The sequence below is a fragment of the Podarcis melisellensis genome, assembly GCF_964234715.1.
Source record: "Podarcis melisellensis genome assembly, chromosome: 5".
NCBI lineage: Eukaryota > Metazoa > Chordata > Lepidosauria > Squamata > Lacertidae > Podarcis > Podarcis melisellensis.
This window is the reverse complement of record NC_138537.1, coordinates 59,479,556-59,502,190: the sequence shown is the minus strand read 5'-3', so window position 1 is coordinate 59,502,190 and position 22,635 is coordinate 59,479,556. Positions and strand designations below refer to the sequence as shown.

Genomic DNA, 22,635 nt, shown 5'->3' with positions numbered 1-22,635 from the left:
CCAGCTTCTAAAACCGAGCATCAATGAGACTAAAACATAAATAAAAGCACCAATTAGCCATTACTACCATAAAACACTCTCCATCTTCTTGTCACACAGTGTAAAAAGTACCTCTAATTGCAACTGAAGAATGTAGGGGGGATAGCATCTATTGTGCTCTTCAAGAAGGGGACAAATGGAGGAAGCTCCAGGTCGGTGTTTTGAGTGGTTTAGTCCTCATGATACTGCCCCAAAAGTAGTACATTAATTCTTATTTCTGTTTAAAGGGAAGTTATCTTAGGAAACTAGCCAATGTTATTGTGGGTAGTAATGATATAATTCATTACGAGGTACAGTGGTACCTCTGGTTACGTACTTAATTCATTCCAGAGGTCCGTTCTTAACCTGAAACTGTTACGTACTTAATTCATTCCAGAAGTCCATTCTTAACCTGAATTCATTCCAGAGGTCCGTTCTTAACCTGAAACCTGAAGCACCACTTTAGCTAATGAGGCCTCCCGCTGCCGCTGCACCGCCGCCACATGATTTCTGTTCTCATCCTGGGTTAGAGGAGTCTGTAACCTGAGGTACCACTGTATGCACAAAGCCACAGAGGAGTACTGCAATGAGCTGGGTCCAAGACTACACTCTGCAGGGAACATGTGGATGCTGCAATGAGCTGGGTCCAAGACTACGCTATAATCTCACTTGCCCAAATAATGCCACTGATAGCAGAACAACAAGTAGACAATTGAAGGTTCAGGGTTGAAATTCATCCCTCAAAAGCTTGCCATCTGGAACATATGAACATATAAAGCTAGTAGGGTCAGATCATTGATCTGCTGGCCTGGTGGCAGCAGCTCTCCAGAGTCACACACAGAGGACCAGACCCACATCACCTGGTTCCTTCTACCTTTTACTGGAGACACCAACTAATGGATCCAGAGAACTTCTGAATGCAGTGTGTGTGCTTCACCACTGAGCTAAATATAACTTCTAGTCCCAAAGTTCCCCATCCAATACACTAGTGCACAGCTCAAGACACTGTTCCCCCTAGCTGTGACATATAAGCGAAAGGCTCTTTAAATGCCTGAGTTGTGAATGGCAGAAACCAACACTGACAGAGCCATCCTGCGATTAAAATTAAGGGGCTTTTGAAAACACACCTGTTTGCACAGGCAGACCCCCTGATCTTTTGACCCCGGGTCTCCTGCTTCAATTGTTTTGCTTTTCTGTTTGAATGGGATTGTTTCCTTGGGTATTTTAATTATGGTTTATATTTTAATGTCTGTGTGATTTGTTTTTGTACCTGTAAACCACTGTAGAAGCCTATTTAGGCACTAAACCATAAACGCAATAATAATAAAGAATAACAGTTACTGTGCATCAGCTGTTCACTCCCACATGGAAGCCTAGAGAGATTAAATAGTGGTGAGAGAAGCTGGGGTTAGGAAAGTTATACATTGTGGAGGTAAAGCAGAAGCAGCAAATGTGATGGGCAGTGGTGCTTCTCCTGACTGATGAGTTCTGCTACTTGCCAAGAGGGTCAGGGGTGAGACAGAGGGGAGGTTGGCTCAGTGCAAATGCCCCAGTGAAGCCAATCCATTGCTCATGCTGATGCACTTGCAACCTCTCCACTGCCTCTTCCTGCCGCCGCCTCACTCAGCTGTCAGGAGCTCAAGGAAGTGACACTGCTTGCCCATGTCTTGGCTGCTGCTAGAAAGAAGCCCTGGTTAGAACCAGCATCGCCTCAGCCAGTGCTCAGTTGAAAAGGTGGTTGCTGTTATACCTTAGTTTTATAAAAGAGAACATACAATGCTGGTTACATTTTTAGCACAGACTCCAACTCATATAACAAAGCGCATATTGAAATATTGTCAAAGGAGGTGGGAGTTATTTCTTAAAAGGCTATGAGTTAGTTATCAAGCAGTCTCCTTTTACATTCAACGATACGAAATGGCAGGGAAGTAATCACAACAAGAAAATTGGCCTAAAGTTTATAATAATAAAAAAGCACCCTGATTGCTTGGTTTATAGTTAGGACTTTTATGGATTATGCTTAGATATAATTTCAGCCCTCCGGGTTATATTCACTTCATTCTGAACGCTTCTCTTACATTATGACATTAAGCCAAATCCTTAGTGCTTATTTAGCATTTGAATTCTAAAGCAATCTATTGTAGAGATTGCTTTTTTATGTTCGTGTAGCGCTAAAGTGTGCAAATATTTATTCCTGAAAGGTTATGATTGCTCTAAATCAATCAAGCATATTGGGTGAGCATAAGGTATACTTAAATCAAGCAGTTGGACTTTATCCATACATGGAAAATTTAAAAATATATACTTAAATGGGCTGTAGATGCAAACTGTAAGTTAATTTTCACACAAGCATGCACACAATGAGAACGGCAAGGCTTATGTTAATATACCCAGCTGTAAAAAAAAGAAAAGAACAGAAGGCTTTACAGAAATGAAGCAAGATGTGGCAGAGTTTGTCTGAATAAGAGAAACAGTTTGACATAACTTGAAAAGACAGTGTAACCCTTTCAGAAGCATAAAGTAGTGCTATAAAAATTCCAGTATGTTATCTGTTCCTAAGCGCAGAACAGTACGTGAGTATAATGAATAGGGAGAGCACCCTTTCAACCCATATAAACAATGAGAGGCACCGTTACCTTCCAGCCCACCCTCTCACGGAAGAACTGAAAACCACTTATTCATTTACCCATTCAGAAGCATTCCTGAAATGCTCTATAAAAACAATATCCATTAAAACAAAAACACAAGACCTATAACCGATGAAACAACAGTATAAAAACATAAAAGCAAATAAAACAGAAATTTGGATCATGTTTTATATGTGTGGCTCTCCCAATCTTATATGTGTTTATAAGGTGTCTGAAGCAACTGCTGGTTGTAGCCTTGCATTTGGCTCTTGCCTCCCTCCCCAGGAGATGGCAGTTGCGTGTTGAGGTCCCAAAGCCACCCCAATAACTCACACATCACACATAATTTTTGTTTAAGGTTTTTGGCATAATTTTGGCCACAACTTTATTTAAATACATAACTGTGAGTGGTTGCTTAGGCACTGGTTCTGACTATCTGTCCCCCTGCCCAGGGACAGAACTGACCTCCGGATTCCAGCGAAAGCCAGTCAGGGAAAACAATATTGAGGAGAAATGAAGCTGGACAGCAGACCCTCACCTCTCCCCGCATGCTCCCAGAGGTCTTGTGCGGCCCAAGCCTGATGCCAGGGACTTGGATGAAAGCATGGCAAGCCCCCGGATTCCTTTAACAGAATTCCCTTGCAGTACCAGCATTTGGCAGGGGTAGGCACTTACCCCTCCACCAACCAATTTTTTAACCAATGCCTAACCGCAAACCTTACAAGTTGTGACAATTTGCTATGCAGTAGGCAAAAACCAAATGGCTCCAGCCAATCAGCCAAATGGACAAAATTCCTACCAGGCCCCTGCTCCAAAAGCAGGCAACCCCATGACAGACATAGCAAGGGAAAGCACAAAATCCCTATTTCAGGGAGGGTGGTCGGGTGATCCAATGCACGCAGCAAAAGGGGATGCTCAAAGCTGTGTGCCCAGTATTTAAAACCTTTTAGCCCAACCCACAAATTGGCAACATCAAAATCTCCCCAGAAACACAAGCACCCAATCATAGCCTGTGGCCATCCAAACAGATCAGCCCAGCAACAGTGGAGTGGCCTGCTAGACCCCACCACAACACGTGCTCTCTATTAGTGAGAACACACTTTCTCTGAATACCAGTTGCTGGAAACCAAAGGAAGGGAGAGTAGTCTTATGTTTGGATCCTGCTTGCAGGTTTCCCACAGGCATCCAGTTGGCCACTGTGAGAACCTGATGCTGGACTAGATGGGCCATTGGCCTGATCCAGCAGGATCTTCATCTTACATGTTTCTGGGTTTGGGATGGTGCAAGCCGATTCATCCAGTGGTTTCCATTATCCTTTTGGGTTCAGTTCAAGCTGCTGGTGCTTCTCTGTAAAGCCCATCTCTGCCTTGGGTCCTACATATTGTTCCTTCATCTGTCTCCCGTGGCACCGTTGTCCTTCTCAGGCCCTGCTCTGAATTCCCGCACCACATGAAGTAAAAACTGCTGCAGAGAGAAGCAGGGTCATTATATTAATCACCCTGAGACTGTGGGATCAAGTTCCTGACATTTCCAGCCTAGGTTTCATGTTGTTTTGATGAGTGATGAATAAAGCATGAACTCTACTTGCCTCCAGTGCCCCAGTCAGTGTTACATGTGCAGCTCTGCGACTCTCCATTGCTAAGACAGCTAAGAGGCAGCCTCCTGTTTGGGGCAAATCATTTTTGCTTCCATGGATTTGTCTTCTACAACCTTTTATCCATGCCACAGGCTTATATAGCCCTGTTCCCTTTCTTTTCCATGGATTTGTCCGCTCAAAATGAGTTTTGAAAACCTTTGGCTTAGATATCGTCTACAGGCAATAATTAAAACTGTTTTGGGGAACACAAGGATATTAAGGAGTGAGCATGAAATCGTCATTTAGGCCTATCTGTAATATCATTGGTGGTGCTTATGAAACTATCTTATTAGCTTTTTTGTAGCAAGTGGAAATACACTTTGCTTGTTAACACCAAGGCTTGTAGACACGTTACCAATTTTAAATGCAACTAGGTTGTTCTTTCCTTCAATTTGAATTAAAGTTGGCTTGAGGGAAATGTACCATAAGAAATGGCAGTATAGATACAAGATAGATGAACTGTGGATAATGACATGTCTACATTGTTTCCCAAACCAACAGCGGGAGGATACTTGGTGCAGAGTAGACAGGAACATGTATACAACCTAACCATAGTTGTGACGAGTTACAGGTAGGTAGCTGTGCCGTAGTCAAAACAAAATAAAAAATTCCTTCCAGTAGCACCTTAGAGACCAACACAAAAGCTCATACATACAAACATAGTTGTGACTGAGAGCCTTAGTATTCACCTGTGCCACAATCCACTAGGGTGTGTTGCTACTTCTCATCAAATGATGCTCATGGTGTCCATAGAACAAAGGCAGATTTAGGGAGCACAGCTGGCTCGGTCACACATTACAGCCACTTAGATTAGCCTAAAGTTCTCTATCCCTTTATCTGTTATTTCTTGTTAGTCCTATGTATCTTTCTTGCATTTGTTGCATTTCTGGGCTTCACATATGTTTCCCCATTTCTATTGCTGTAAATGATGGAGTCTAAAAAAACACACACACCTAAGCAGTAGTAAAATGATTTATGATATCTTTTCCTCCCCTTTTTAAACCTGCCTTCATCTCATAAGAGGCTAGATACAGTGCTGTTTTATAGCCTGAATTCCAGGCTTGTCCTGTGAAAATGTAATTGATCCTATAAGAAACAATGCATTTAAAAGGCATGATAAAAACATACAAAAATGGGGAAAGCAGTAAATACTGGACTGTTGGTGCCAGGTATGTGTGTTTTAAAGCTGACCAGTGCTCAAATTTATGGGGTGGAGTTTGGGGAGAAGGAAGCAGATCAATTTATTTTTATTCTAAAATGCTTAGGAAGAGTTGGGAGAGAGTTTTCCCGTTCTCTCATTTCCCCTCATTCAGAACTGATTTGGATGTTGCTCACTTCCAGTGGAGGATGGGGGGAAAATGTTTCTGTGTGCCAGCTGGGATTGCTGTCTCCCTATCCCCAGTTGCTGTTCCTGACACTTCAGTAATTGAGATGAAATTCTTCCCCCTGCCCCCTGTAGCAGGATAAGCTTCACCTGTTTTATTTCTTCATGCAGATCTCCTTGAGAAATAGGAGTAACCTTCCTCTCCCCTCCATCCGTAGCAAGGCAGCAATCCTCACAGCAAACCATAATAGCTGGATTGGATTCACCATCTAAAATAGCCCAATTGCATGAAATGTTTCTACTCCAGTAGCAGCTGCCGGTATGGACACATGTTTGAAGTGAACCTTAGAAGACTGTGGTGTATTGGTGCATGTTATTAGAAACCATCAAAAGCCCCGTGAAATTCATTCCGGTCTGCACTGTTTTCTCCCCCACCCCTCCTCTCTACCCCTAAAACTGGTTTCTAGATTGGGGGGGGGGGAGGGAATCAGAAAATTATTGCTCTCATCACCACAGCACTGAAGTTGCTGACAGGAAGAGGAAGAAGACACTGCTCTCCCCCACCACCACCCTTTGTGGGATATGTTGGTGAAAAACTGGGCAATCCAATGCCAGAGAATGTGGGCAGGTTTTTAACCAATGCAGCTAGAACACTATCCTAGAGCAGCAACATGGGAGGGGTGTTTCCAGCTGCCCTACGCTTTTCTCTTGGAAGTCTGATAAAAAGTTCTTGCAGGAGATGGAATGTGAGCAACATCATGGGAGGGGAGGACTAAAGTGAAACTGTGAAGCTGCCTTGTTATTTTTGCTCCTGGATGCTGCATGCTGTTAAATGTATAGTACTGAACTGTGGTTTTTATGTTACTCAGTTTTTGTTTTGCTATGTTATTAGGAAATGGTTACTGCATTGTTGATTTGCTATGTTATTAGGAAATTGTTTTTGTAGTGTTGGTTTGAAATGCATCCCAGTTTCTTTGTTGTATGCATCTTTCGACATGATTTTTGTGTGTGGAGAAATGGCATACAAACAGAATGAATGAATGAAAGAATCCCTGCCGTCCATGGAAAGTAATGCAGCCATTCACCCATAAAAGGTTGCTGTGGTCATCTGCCACTATAATACACAGCGGTTTGCACAACTACTATTTTAATTGATTAAAAACAAGAAGTCTGCATTCAGAGCAGTTGATTTACAGAGGCCAACATACATGAAACACTCCAACGAATTTCAATAGAGAGCTAAGATTAGGGGCTATTTTATTGATTTTTGGTCCTTAATTTTGTTTTTATACATTTATCTTTGTTTTGAATTGAATTATGATGGTTCTAAGTATTTTTTTGTTTTAAGTGGAATGTGGATTTCAGCTTTGTTTTATTTTCAATTTTATTTGTACATCGGTTGAATAATTTTTATCATTCTTCAAAACGAATGAATGAATGAATGAATGAATGTTTTGTGCACCCATGGGTGTGCAAAGATAAAGAAAGAGGATGCATATACTAAATGACAACATTGGTTTGAGGGTTCAACTAGTTCCTTGCCTGTTGCTATGCTACCCACTGAATATCAAGCCTTCCCAGTCTGGATCCTGGATCTTCATTCTTTGCCACAGTGTTAGAAATGGATATATTTGCACAGATAGGATTCTATATTTTGGCGTGTGGATTATTCTGGAGGATATGGCATTTTCAATCTGCCTTGAAGCACAAAGGAAAAAAACAGCTGCTGAAGGTCTCTATAACCAAGTTGAATCATGAAATGCCTGTATTAAAAACTTGAGCAGCATTGACTATTATTGGAAATGAAGATTGGTGCTGTCCTTTGGCCCCACAGTTGGTGACTGTGATGGCGGTGGTAAGAGCAAAACTGACAAAGATGAGATGGCTGGTGCCAAACCATTATTACGGTAGCTTAATGGACTCGGCCCAGTATACCTGAAAGAGCGTCTCCACACCCATCGTTCAGCCCGGATGCTAAGGTCCAGCTCCAAGGGCCTTCTGGTGGTTCCCTCACTGCGGGAAGTGAGGTTACAGGGAACCAGGCAGAGGGCCTCCTCGGTAGTGTTGCCCGCCTTGTGGAACATCCTCCCAGCAGATGTCAAGGAAATAAACAACTATCTGGCTTTTAGAAGACATCTGAAGGCAGCCCTGTTTAGGAAAGTTTTTAATGTTTGAAGTTTTATTCTGTTTTTAATGATCTGTTGAAAGCCGCCCAGAGTGGCTGAAGAAACCCAGCCAGATGGGCGGGGTAGAAATAATAATAAATTATTGTTATTGTTACTAAGCTGAAATTCAAAGGTGGGCTAGATTTGGGAGTTCTAAACTGGAGAATGTCCTTTCTAAACCCCCTCATCTATTTCTGAAACTCTTCTGCATCCCTTCCACTGGCTCCTTTTTATGCTATTCAGTGAAGACTCCTCAGATTGGATGTATTTTTTATAGCAAGATGGGAGTAAAAATGAAGTGGGTTTATTTATTTTTCAAGAAATGTATTCATGTAAATATTATAATTGTGTTGCAAAATATTTGCCAAGAAATAGTAATTGCTAACAGCATCTGATGATGCCCAAAGTTAAAAAAAAGAAAAAGAAAAGAAGGGGGAGGAACCAGATTAGTAATGTGCTCATTATGGGTTTGCATGCAGGTGCTGCTTCTAGGATGGATACCCGAATGACTCCTCTGATGCCAACTCAAGTCACCAGGGTAGCGGCTATCTCTTCACCAGCTGTGACATTCATGGCAACCAATTTGGTGGATCAGACATTAACAGGTGTGTTTCTGTTTCGCTCTCCTGGTTATACTGCTACAGCATATGTTGCATATTTGCATATTTTTCAACCAGATACTTTCCCACAGCAATAAATGCCACAGTAATAAATTGAAAAGCCCTTTTAACAGAAATATTTGTAAATGGTACTGAATCTATCGTGGTTACACACAACAAGGGATCCAAAATATATACAAATCAGATACACTTCTACATATTCTGTTCCAGACCATTGCATCAGAGGGTGATATTGCCTTATGGAGCATGAGCATATTTTTATTTATTTATTTGGCAAGATTTATATGCCACTTCATTTTTTAAAAAAGTGGTTTTCAATGTCACCTCATGTGTGATATGTTGTTGTTTAGTCATATCCAACTCTTCATGACCCCATGGACCAAAGCATGCCAGGCACTCCTGTCTTCATGTGTGATAGAGTAACTTAATTCAATAGCCCTCTTCAGGCATCTATCTCAACCCATGGGGGTTAAATTTTGGTGCCCCTTAATTTGCTGCTGCTGCTGTTGTTGTTACCCTTCCCATTTGACTGGTTTATCCAGGGTTGATGTGACTGACTTTTGGGTTAGAATGTTTGTAGGAAGTGTCAGTGTTTGAGCTTTTATTTTTGTCTGCAGGTTAGTGGGTGGGAATATAATTTGATTTGATTAGTGTTCTGGGGCTGCCATTTTTGTTAGTATATTGTTTGAGTTCATATTGAGTTGTATTTAAGTGACTTATTGTTTCATTGCAATTCAGTGTTGTTCCTTGAGCTGGGATTGTGTGAACAATGATGAGTGGCTTACAAGTAATTTAAATGAATAAAGGCGTGGGGGGTGGAGACATGGTGGGGGTGGAAGTGGGGGTGGAAGTGGTTAGTGTAGGGTTGCCATATTTCAAAAAGTGAAAATTGGGACATAAAAGTTGTTGAGCTATTTTAGGGCCAAATGCAGGCTGTGTCTGGGAAATTCTGGACGTTTGGCAACCCTGTTTGGCTCCTCAACAGTTGTTTTTCCACTTCTACAGGTTTATTGTTGGAATTTGTTGGTATGGAATTAGCCATATTTCTTATTGCTGCAGTGTTCATTGGTGCTACAAGCATCTAGGTTTCATTATATATCAGCTGCTCATACACAGAATACAGCTGCAGCAGTATTGGCCACCCCTCCCAGTTTGGTGTCATCTACATATTGGATGAGCCCTCAATACCTTCATCCAAGCCAATTATAAACATGTTGGACAACAACAAGCCCAGGACAAAACCCAGCATCCCTTCCTCTTGTTAAAGAGAGGCAACTGTTTCAGGCATTGCATTATGACTGCAAAGGATGTCAAGAAAGGAGAAGTGTATGTGTGGACAGCTGACTGCTTACAATACTCTCCAGCTGCACCAATTTAACACATAGAGTGTCTGTCTTTTCCTTGCATATGTTTTGATGGGTATTTAGTCTTTTCCCAGTAGCTGGAGATTACCCGTCAGTTGGACTGCCACTCTGTCACAATAGTGTGTATTTCACTGGAGAAATTAATGCCACAACATCGTCAATGTGTTCTGAATTTTGAAATGCTAAAAACATTAGTCTTTTAGGAGTGGTATTATTTGCAGCAATGAAATGGAACAAATTTAAGGAACCTACATTCGAAAGGTGATTTTGAATATTTTGAAGAGATGCTTATTTTGATGGCTTCACAAAAGCGCTTCTTTTATTGGACATCCTCATGTTGCAGTGTCCCTAAACCATTGTTTGCTTTTTGTGAAAGAAATGTGCATAATTTTCTCTGCCAATGCTTGGAGGGCACGACTTTGGATTTCAGTACATTCCGCAGAGCCTGAGATGGACATCTTTAAATAATTTCCTGGATCCATGTAGAGCAAGGCATTTCTTGGCCACATATAACTTAAAATTTACATTAAATGAATGCTACCAAGAAATATATCAAGATGGATGTCATCATGCCTAGGAGACAGTATATATTATTTGAGTTTCAGGAACCAGATATCAGTTATTCAAGTCTGAAAGGTGGCATTGTTATCAGGAAGCAATTGAAACAGAGATGTAATCTGGACAGATTTCAGAGCATCTTGCTGGGAACAGACAAATGTCAGCATTTCTCCCACTCCTGTTTTTCCTTATCTGTCACTCATAGGCCATATCCTCTATTTCTTCCCACACAGACCCCACACACCCCACTCTGATGTCCTTTTCCTAACTGCCTTTAGCTATTCTTTCTTCTTTTTGCTAGGGGTGGGGGAGACCTTTGGTTCAGTTCACATTTTGTTTGAACTTTTGTAATTCACACTTCCTGAATCAACACACACATGGAAATTCAGCTCTCCTTCAAAATTTGCACTTCTCCAAATGTTGTGATTTATTTCTCCAACCAAAAAACTGGCATAAAAATATATGTGATAGGGGGAAATGTCATAAAAATGCATTTATTGCTGAAAATAAGGACTCCTTTTATTGAGGGAAATGGCAAAAAAGTATTTTAGGCAAAATTGCAAAAAAAGAAAAAAATGTTGGAGACATGTGTGCTAAAATGCTGGCAAATGTTTGTGATTTTATTTTTTTAGTTCCAGCCTATTGCAAAAACGTGAGAAACCAAAATGGATAGGATTCCTACCTTTTGTTTTCCCCTATCATGTTCAGTTTTCCATCTTAATGTCTTCTTCCATATTGGTCTTATTTTTTAAGTGCTTTATAAAGCAATATTTGTATCAAAAAAACGGGAAAGAACTCTGCAGATCCTGAATTAAGGAGCAGGAACTGCTAATGCAGCTCACCAGCCAAGTATTGCAACCTGGTTTTCTGTGTGTTTGGCCTCAAATTTCAAAAACAGGGGGTTGTCAATCACCTGGCTGATGAACTGTATCAGACTTGATGGATCTTAAGATGTACAGACTTGCTGTAAATCAAGAAAATGATTGTTTGAGCCCCACTCCTTGAAACAGCAGTTTCCCAGCACCGTAGCTGTTCAGTGTAGTAGCTATGAATCAGGGGTGAGGAACATTTTTAAGCCCAAGGCCTGCATCTTCTTTTGGGCCTACTTCTGCCAGTAGAAAAAAGTGGACACAGCAACAGATGTGGTTCTTACCTTTGTGTAGTAGGCTACATTTCAGCAACACAAAAATTAAAGTGCTCTCTCTATCTCTCTCTCTCTCTCTCTCTCTCTCTCTCTCTCTCTCTGAGACACACTCTTCTCCATATTCCATCTAGGCAAGCGAAAGGCAAGGAGACAGTTCAAGGACACATTCCAAATAGCCAAAAGCACTCAAGAAGGATGCAGAGCAGGGCTAGTAAGGTGTGTGATCTAGGAAGAGGGCATGTGGTCCAGGGAGACTCCCAAGTGCTAGCTAAGCCTGGAAAGACACTGACATTCCTGTATAAAATATAGCTGCAATAGCTAGCAATAGCTATTAATTGCTCCAGTTTCCTCTGTTGGGCTCACCACTTGGATTCCAGCTCCTCTTTCTCCCTCTTGGCTCAGAGAGCAGATAAACAAGCCTGTGGAGCCCTGTTCCTGTGCAGGGCATTCACAATTTGAATCAAGCTGAACTCCTGGCCCTACTTCTGAGATTGCATCTGTAGGCTAATCCTGCTCCTGACTTCCATGCCTTGCATACATTGCAAATGAGATCCTATGTGTGAGCCACATAGGATGACTGTGCTGAACATATGGATGTTGGAGGACAGTGTTAACCAGGGGATGTGACATCAGGGCCAGGACACTGCTCATGCTTCAAACTGTAACTCATGAACAGGTGGTTGGAGGAGGAGGATTCACCCATCACATGCAGTTATCTAACCAGCCAGCTACCAACATCTGTGAATATCCATGAGGTCTTAGGGTGGTGGGAGGTGGTTCCACTGAGGTTCAATTGACCAAGATCCTCTAAAACCAATAGGCAGCTGCATCAGTAAGACACAGCTGTTCTCCAGTAGTGGATTATTGTGATCTGGAATCTATCAACTGCATATTATGGAATGGATTGTGCTCCATTTTGTCCCAGGAGGATTATAATGGCTTGGAGAACATTATTTGAACTCAGTGGAGAATTACGATGTGTACACATTGTGACATAATGCACACATTGTGTACATATTGTGTACACTAATCCAAAGTGTGTATTTTTGGAGGAGATGTTTATGTTGTAAATGATACCTAAACAGAGCTAGCAAAGGAAATGTCTCCACTGTTTTGCCAGAATGAAGATGAACAGCGAGGACTAAAAATGTAGCGCAGTTTCAATAGCATTGTGTTGTCATGCAGAAATCCATTAATGGATATATGGGCATCCCTGGTTTCTCTGTATGTGGCATCTCTTCAAAAGTAGGCTCTTTTGATTTATTGTTTGTAATCTGTATATCATTGTCTCTTGCACACATGATTGCTCCCTGCATTCTGCCATTAATCACACTGTTTTTTAGCAGAGGCATCAACAGAAATGCTTGCAGTGATGTGCTTCACTTTTCAACAGGAAGGAAGCGTTTCAATCATTAGCTATTCATTTCTCAGACATTTGGCTATGTTTGTCACCTGAGAAGTTATGTGCTTTGGGGTCCTACAAATCTATCCTCATGAATAACTAAAATGTACATTTGTTTGTTTCCTCACTGAAAAGAGTTTCTTTTGAAAACCTTGCAAAAACATGACCATCAGCATACGAAAGCTTCATAAAGATCATTGGTGTGATAGAGTAAGCTATCAACTCTATTACTCGTTCTGTTAATTCACATTATGATGACTTTCAGTTGATGGATTACCAATATTTTATTCATCATGGCATGGAATACTTTGGCTGCATTAAGCCTTATGGTCGGAATCATTTCTTGTAAATACTGCCATGAAGTTTGATCAATAGTTCCCTTAAATCAAACCAGCAGTTTTGTAACAAGCTGTTTGGAAATCATCATTGTTCAATACAATGTATATTTGCTTGTAAGATTTTATTTAGTGCCCAACTTCCCTAATATACCTTCCTTAAGATTTATGGTTATGTCTGGTAATGACACCAAACTTGGCAAAGTCTTGGAAACTTGGAGCATAAATTGGCACATTCACAAAACTGGGCAAACTGCCATGAAGCACCTCCATGGCTGGTAGTTCATGTCTGGCTTAGATTTCAGTCTGAGCCACAGATGAAATAGCTGCTTCTGTCCAAACAAAATGCAGGGAACCAGACTGGAATGGATTCAAATAACCATCACACAGGTTAGTTTGAGAAGCCACTGTGTACCATCTACCTTCCCATCATCAAGTGATCTCTGGGCATCTCACAACAAAAAGATACAGCACTCATGAAATAAATCAAAATATTTTAAAAACAGTGTTATACAAAAACAACACTCCATTTCCCTTCTCCACTTGCTATTGACCAGTGTTTTTAGATGACTACATCCCCAAAAGCTGGTGGAAGAGGAAAGATTTCAGCTGGTGCTAAAAAGTAACAAAAGCAGGCAAGGGGAATCTCGGGCCCAGGAGCCAAATGTTGTCCTTTTGGTCTCTTTATCTGGCTCTAAGACTCTTTGCAGGCCATTGGTCTGGCCAGAATGTGTCCCTGATCTCTGATAACGCTTCTTTCCTGTCTGGATGGAAGATAGAGAGGGACCAGCTTTCACTACAAAGGAAAATTTGTACATTTGTTGCTCTGTCCACTTTTGCATTTAGCCCCTCACATCACTGGTATGTGATACCCATTCCCAGGAGATAGCCCTGAACGGAATGTGGCCCCTGAACTGAAAAAGGTTCTCCATCCCAGAGCTATAGTTTTCACTGTTGCTGAAGCATTGGTTTGGTTTGAAACTGAATGTTTTTGCTACTGTTTTAGTCATTTCTGCTTTATTTTATGCCTTTGTTCATGTGGAACCTTTACCTTCAAATGTGGCATTCAAATATTATAAAAAATAATGTTTTGTGGTTATTATCCACATCTGTCCAGCAGTTCGTATAAGCAGATAGATAATAGATTAAGAAGTGATTGCTCTTAATTACTCTCAGCTGAATTTGAGAATTTTTTCCACTGGAGAGCATTGTGTTGGAACTATTAGGAAAGTTTGGATGGAGTGTTTGATATCTGGATAGCCCTGCCAAGTGAAATAAAGCAAGGAGAGGGCCTTTTAAATGTTGGCACCTGACTATAGAATATTGTTCCCAGAGATGCTCATCTGGATCCTTTTGTAGAGCCAGGTGAAGACCTTTCTAATTCAGCCAGGATTTTAATTGCATTTTAAATCAGCCTTGGACTTGTTGCAGTTTAGTGTGGTTCTCAATGCTAATTGTTTATGCTGTCTCAGAAGAAAGGATTTATTCATTTATTTATTCATTTACCGTATCTTTTTAATACTGTTTTGTAAGCTTTACCAATGCCATATACATTGAATAACTGAACTCACAAGCCACTACTTGATGCTATAGTGATAAAAGCTCTAACAGTAGTAGCTGTTGCGCATTGAAACTGCTGGGGCGGAAGACAGGGAGCCCAACCGTAGGTGAAGGCAGGGCCAATTGATACCAGTTTTGACCCCATCTTCTTCCCTACTGAGTTCTAAAAGGGCAACACTGCCTACGATTGGCCGTGTTTTGTGGAATAAAATCCCTAAACATCACAGCACATGTTTGAAAGGCATGGGTTCTTGAAAAAGATTACATTTGTTGATCTATTCTGCTAGTAAATTGCTGCCTGTCCTTTAAAAACCCAGGTCCACCTTCACTCCAGCTGGACAGACCAGCTATGAATATAATAAGCTACAAGCCATATCTGCACAGTGGAAGCTAAAGTGGTAAATGATTGTAAAATTGTTCACCTCAGTCCATGCAAGTGTGCAAAGGTCTATGGGGAGCATTTAGCCTTTCCTACTGTACCTCTGACAGTAAACCAAACCTGCAATTCTGCCACTCATTGCTGAAGAACACGTCATTGTGTTGAAAACATGGGATGGCACCATGCTCATCATGGTGTGGAACATCTACTGCGCTAGAAACAAGTTCAAAATGGCTTGTCTGAGAACAGAGAATCTGCCAGAATCAGAGTAAATAAATTTGCCAGACAAAATGAGTGCACTTTTTTCGCAATGTTTTCTTCTTCCGGTAGGTGTAAATATTCTTCTAGGGGAAAACTTCCTTCCCTGTTGCAAGCAATGGCTTTAAAAAAACAAAACAAAAACCGCACCAACAACCTATTTTCCTGTCTAGTAGCATGGCTGCATTGTTAGATTTCAGCCTCCCTTTGTTTCTGCTACACTGTAGTTAGACGATCATTTTTCAATAAGATAACTGAATTTCTTTTCATTTTCAGCATAAGATTATGACATAATATGAAATACACCTTTTTTCAGTTTCAAAACCAGACAGTGGTTGGGAATAGCTTGATAGGTGGGAAGACATCACTGAATCCTCCACATGGCAAGAACCCAGCTAAGAGGCAGAGATTGAATACTGTTACCCAGTTAAATAGAAGTCTTTTTTAAATGTCAAAGTCTTCATATATCACAAAATAGTATGGATTTAGTTGCTTGCAGGCAGTTTCTGCTTATGTAACAGAGCTTTAGAAGTCCACTTCAAACAGAGCAACTTAGGCCATTTGGCCAGAGATGCTTGAGGAATTCAGTCTTCGTAAATTTCTGTACAAGATGACCTGATTCACACCTCTTGGATGAATGTGCAAATTGGAATGTAGCTACCCACTGGATTTCAAATTTATCCAATGTTGTGATGCAGTTCTTGGAACTTTTTAAACATTTGCTGTGCAGAGCACAGCAAACAGCCTTTCACTATGTTAGACTATTAGTCCAAATGCCTCCAGGTTTTCAGGCAGGAGTTTTTCCAAGCTCTACCTGGAGATGCCAAGCATTGAACTTCAGATTCAAACAATATGCTCTTTTTCTGAGGGGGAGAGAAAGAGAATACACATTTAAAATAAGCATTAAACAGAAGATACACATTAAAATACATTTTCAGATATATATTTTTTAAAAAGAAACCGACAGATTAATGAAATGGAACAGAATTGTAGGTTCATACTTGGCACTGACCAGACATAGACAAATTTGCCTACACATATATTTGGCAAGCTTCCCCTTTGACATCAGATGTTGACACAGTAGTAAGAAGTAGAGTTAGAAGTGAAATAATGCCCATTTACACCACAAAGACCTCATAACCCACATACTTTCAGCAGCCAAAAACATCATAACCAGACATTGGAGAGACCTGTCAGGAGTAAGCATGGACCAATGGTACCAAATAGTATGGGAAATAGCCTTACTAGAAAAATTAACCAATAAAAAGAAACTGACATGGGGACAAATAGAAGAAGACGCATTCACCCCATTCTGGCTCCCCATTCTGGCTCACATACACAGCCCAACAAGACAATGACAAAAATCCACCAACAGCATACAAATCAATATGGCTAACCTGATCCAAAACACCCACCCACCCCACTCACACATGAAAACAAAGCTCACCACAGCCAATCACAAATGAACAACCACACCCTAGGCCAACCCCAACCTCTCTCAGCCCAAAGGAACACAAGTGAATAGCAGAGAACCTGCACAAGTGACGCTGACACAAAACCCCACATATATTAAGTAAAATAGAAACATCACCCCCCCACACACCTTCCCCACCCCCCCTCTTTCCCCCTTTTCTTCCTAATGTCTCAACAAATGAAACTGATCTGTAAAAAATGTTACTTGGGGGGGGAAAGAGACATTGCACATACTTTTGTAAACAAAGAAAATCTCTAATAAAAATACATTTTAAAAAAGAAGTGACATCTGAGAGGCCCAGTGCACACATAGAAGCCATTGTACATCTCCACAAATGTCTTTGGGTTGAATCTTGTTGTTTGATCATGCAAATCAATACTTCTTCAGATAGTGTTAGGGCTTGACGCTCTGTGTTTCTCTTGCTGAGCTTGACATCACAGCACAGTTATGGTAGAGACACATATTTCTTTTGGTTTTGTTTTTTAAAAATTGATGACAGGGACTGAACTGGAAAAGTTTTTCTCTTTTTGCTGATTCTTTAGCAGCACTGCAAAAGGAGGAGAAAATGACTACCTCTTCCTTAAACTGTATACTGGTATTTGTGAACACTTTGCAAGTTTAAGGGAGGCAGTTGCAGGGCAATCCCTCCCTTTCTCTCATGTGACTAATCTTCAAATGCTTTGCTGAAGGTGGGGGGGTCATGCCACCCCTTTAAACTTACAAAAGTTTTGCAAACTGGCAATTTAAAGCAGACAATCCACAGTGCAATGGACTGCATAATCCTTTCCCCTCTCTAAGCATGATCTGCTATGTGGCTGGTCCAAGAAACACTTTTCTCACTTCATAGTTCCTTCATTTACAGTCAGTAACATCATTGCACTTCTTTGGTGGTCCAAGAAGATGATATTCTTGGAGAAGGTGATGGAGAGAGTTGTGGTGGAGTACCTGAAAGCATTCTTAGATGACACAGATTCATTTGTTGTTGTTGCTGTTGCTGCTATTATCATCATCATCTCACTCAGGTTGAGGACTCAAGTTGGTTTACACAAATTAAAGCAACATAGATAAAATACAAAAATCAAAAAATATTTAAAGGATAATCATTATAAAGCAACTAAACCCTAATAAGATTAAACCAATATAAAAACAAATTTCTTAAAATGTGACAGCTACAGCCACACCTTGGCCTGGAGAGCTTGTCCACAGTAGGTCAGGCACTGATGACTTGAAGGTTGGACTACTGTAGTGCACTTGATGTGGGGCTTCCCTTGGGTTTGATCCAGAAGCTGCAGTTAATGCAGAATGCTACGGCATGGCTGATGACAGGAGTGGGACCCTGTTGGCATATAACACCTCTGCCCAGAGTTCTCCTCTCGGCAAAGATATTGTAGAGCTGGGAAAGGTTCAGAAAAGGGGATGGAGAAACTCCCCTCTGAGGAAAGGTTTTCTAGTTTAGAGAAAGAAGCAAGTAAGATGGAACATGGTAGAGGTTTATAAAATTGTGCATGGTGTGAAGAAAAGCTTTTCTTCCTATCTCACAGTACTAGAACTTAGGGGCCTCCAATGAAGCTGAACATTGGAAGACTCATGACAGGCAAAAGGAAGTGCTCCTTCACACTGCACATGGTTAAGCAATGGAATTTGGCTGGTTTTAAGAAAAGCTTAGACAAATTCATGGAGGATACTAGTGATGATGGCTAATTCTACCTCCAGTGTTGGAGGCAATTGCTGGGGAAAGCAGGTGGGGAAAGTGCTGTTATGCTCAGGTTCTGTTTACTGGCTTCCCATGGCCATGTGGTTGGCCACTGTGAGAACAGAGTGTTGCACCAGATGGGCCTTTTGGCCTAATCCTGCAGGTTCTTCATGTATTCTTATGGGAATAAAATGGAGAGGGAGGAGAACTGTGAATGTCACTTTGAGCTCCTCAAAGTAAAGGTGGGATATAAATGTAAAAATAAATACAAAACAAAATATGTGAAAATTCTATTCTGTGTATGTTGTATTATTCCTATTCAATTAATCTGGACTTTATAAATCCTCAAGCGTTGCAATATTCTAGCCTCTTGTATTACCACAACATACAGCTTTCGAGCTGGAGATTATTTGTGGAAGAGCACAAAGCAAGAAATACTGAGACGTGTCATAGAGCTCTGCAGTTTGAGCCCTCCGAGAGCAATTGAGTAGGCTCAGCTCAGCTAGAACAGGCAAAGCACCAGAGCCAATTATGTGTGTAAAAAGCCTTGGGTATGCAGGTTTATTTGCACATCTCTGTAGCCGTTGCCGAATCAATGACTGTTAAAGGAGTGTTTCTTTCCAATGAAAGCGGCTCCAGCTTTCCTATCCTCTCGCATAGTCTCTTTCCAGCAGGCACATTAGGCACATAGTGTTCAAAATATTTTCATCAATCGCCTTGCAGTCTGTAAACAACGCGTTGATTTGTTAGCTGCTCCTGCAGTCTTAGAGAAGAAAAGGAATGGATATCAGAGGCTTTAACCAAGCTGAAAATTCATACCTTGCTATGTATAAGCAAACTAGGAACGGTTCATTTGCAGTGTGCACAACCATGGTTGTGAAGCTGACAATACCGAGTATTTGACATCATAACCTAAATCAGGGGTGAAAGGGGGGTACCTTTCTCATTCTAAGGCCAGATTACTGGCAGGGATATTCCATCAGTGAGTGGAGCCAGATCCCAAAGCCATACCAGCACAAACCCAAATACAAAGATGCACACATGCAGAGTCAAAAATATATCTCTGACCACCTCTCATCAGCTAGTACTTTGCTGTGACTATCAGAAATACTGCAAATAAAGTAGAGATGCTGCTTTGTGGCTCTCTTGACCTGATCTGTGAAAGAAATCATATAAGAAGAGCCTTTTAGATCAGGTCCATGGCCCATCTAGTCCAGCATCCTGTTCTCACAGTGGCCAACCAGATACCTATGAGAAGCCCCACAGCAGGACCTGAATGCAATACCAACTCTTTCCACTTGTGATTCCCATTCAGAGGAATACTCCCTCCATCGGTGAGAAAGGAGATAGCCACCACACCTAGTAGCCATTGATAGCTGTATCCTCCGTGAATTTGGAATCCCTTCCCTTTGAACATTAGGTAGGTGGTGCCTCTGTTAAATTTTTGGCACCTACCTTCCTCTTTCAATGTGCCTTTTTGAGCTTTCCCAGTCCGGAAGTGTTTTGGAGATGGTTTTAATGTTTGTTTTGCTGCCTTGGACTGCTTTCAGAGAAAAAGCAGGGTAGGAATTGAATTAATGATTTATAATAATAATTTTTCTAATCCTCTTTTAAAGCTATCCATGCTGGTGGCCATTATTCTGTCCCGTGGGAGTCTATTCCGTAGTTTAACAATGTGTGCAATATATCTGTATCTTGCTTTTCCAGCCAGCAGGTAGGCTAGGCTAGGTTAATATGTGTGTACATAAGCAGCCGTTCTTGTCATAAGATGCATATACAGTGAACTGAGCCCAGGAAATCCTGGGCATCCCTGGGTATATGTGCTTCTTTTCTGCTGAAGCAACAAAGGGGGCGCAGATTCAGTCCCTTGCCAGCAAATGGGCTGTCTTAGGATCCAGTGGATCCTCGGATGACTTTCCTACTTCCCCACCTGAACACCCAATTTAAACCTACTGTTGATAGCCAGCACTATTGGTGGTGGTTCAAGAACAGGCCACATCTTTTGTTGATGCTGCAGGCTTTTTGCTGTGATGGAGCTTCCCTCACCCTCTTCTGTATCCAACCCCACTCCTTAGTCAGACAGATCAGATATTAGTATTGCTCCCTAGGTGCCCCTTTCTGACTTCAGCCTCAACCTGCTATGTATCCAGGTTTGAAGTAGCAGGATTTTCTGCATATCAGTCAGTAAGAGAGGCTGTTGCTTTATAGTCTTGTGTGAAGGTTTCCCAGACATATCTGGTTAGCCACTGCTGGAAACAAGATGACAGATTATGTGGCCCCTTAGATCCACAAGACTGCTTTTATATTCTTATTACCGTGGTACCTCGGGTTACATATGCTTCAGGTTACATACGCTTCAGGTTACAGACTCTGCTAACCGAGAAATATTACCTCAGGTTAAGAACTTTGCTTCAGGATGAGAACAGAAATTGTGCTTCAGTGGCGCGGCAGCAGCAGGAGGTCCCATTAGCTAAAGTGGTGCTTCAGGTTAAGAACAGTTTCAGGTTAAGTACAGACCTCCGGAACGAATTAAGTACTTAACCTGAGGTACCACTGTATAGGAAGGTGTGGAAGAGACAAGCACTACTCTTTGTGTTCCAGAGTCAGATAAAAAAGTCAGTGCTGGTGAAAGCATGATTTCCTCATTCTCACTGCATTTACACTGTGATGAATTTTGAGTGCTGATTAGCAGCTGTCTCTTGTCAAAATATGAATGGAAATATTTGGATGACTGATTGTGTTTGCCCTCACTTGCCAGCTTTATGGGTTGTGAGATTTTTCTTCTGCTGCTCATTTGGACCATGCTCAGAGGTTTGAAATCAGAAGTAAAGACTTCACATTTCATTCACATAGGAATGTATCACTTTTTAGACGTGAACAGGGCCAGCTCACACATGAGGCAAGATGCGATGATCAACTCAGGCAGCAGGATACACAGGGGCAGTGAATCCCAATGTAGAACTTTATTCCTCCCTTGTTCCCGGTGTAGATCTTCACACACCCCTTCTTCCCTGGCAGGGAGTGAAGCACCATTTTGTGGTTCACCTCAGGTGCCCAAATGTCTCAGGCTGGCCCTGCTTCAGCCCTTCATATCCTCACAGCTCCTTAAAGTCCCACAATATCCTCACAGTTCCTTCAAGCTCCCCCCACTCCATATTACCAGATCTCCCCCATCTCCTCTGTGTCCCATCATCCCTACTTTATTCAAATCTCTGCCACTGTTTAAAACCACCATTTTAAAATATGTATACCATTATGTTTCTCCCTCCCTGCCTCCCTCTCTCCCTCCCTCCCTGACTTTATACAAATCCAGGATTCTGATGCAGTGCTGCAAATCATTGCAGTTTTATGTATATAGAAATGTATATGGTGGGATAAATGTTTAAAACTGATGATGACTCTTAATTCCCTGGCTGATTCACTTATTTTTAGAAAGTTTAGGAAGAAATGCAACTCTATTGTTTTCTACTACCAAGGGAAATGCCCTTAGCGCTGTAAAACAGTGTGCCTGCCAACATCCTGTCAGTGGTTCCGATTTGTCCCAGCACTAATCTCAATTTGCAGAGTTAAAGTAAGATTAAGTAGCCTAAGAGCCCATCTCTGGTATCTCTTTATCTTTGCACCAGAAGTTTCAAAATTGTGAATGAGATTTCTATGTTGTGTGCACAGCTGATGCACCGCACTAGCAGCAATGCCCACAGCCATTCTCTCTGTGAAAGGAGCATCTGCCAGCAGGCCACTGGTGAGGAAGAGAGATGGGATTTAATTTGCTGGCTTCTTTTGAAGCAGACCACCAAAGTCAAGTTATTTTATAGATAACTTGATAAGTCGAGTTGTCAGATATATGGTTTCAATTGGGACTCAACTCAGAGCGTAAGAGCTGTCTCTTTCATGCCTTTATTTTCTATTACTTACTTATTTACCCCCAAATTTTGTGTAATATTCCAGCCATTTCTATACAATAGATACCAATAAGGCAGGCACCTGCTACTGTTTTGTTTTCAGCATCTACTAAAGCCTTTTTGTTGTTGTTTAGGGAAGCATACCTAGACATGCAATTTTATTGTGTATATTCGTC

The 22,635-nt window shown here is 41.3% G+C and overlaps 1 protein-coding gene across 2 annotated transcripts in view; it reads left to right on the top strand.

Moving 5' to 3' along the window:
* Positions 1-22,635, top strand: part of TCERG1L (transcription elongation regulator 1 like) — a 164,369-nt gene that overhangs the window by 98,721 nt on the left and 43,013 nt on the right. For both annotated transcript variants that reach the window (XM_081912745.1, XM_081912744.1), the window contains exon 5: positions 8,250-8,375. In XM_081912745.1, coding sequence (XP_081768871.1) covers positions 8,250-8,375 — 126 coding nt within the window. The remainder of the gene's footprint in view (positions 1-8,249; positions 8,376-22,635) is intronic.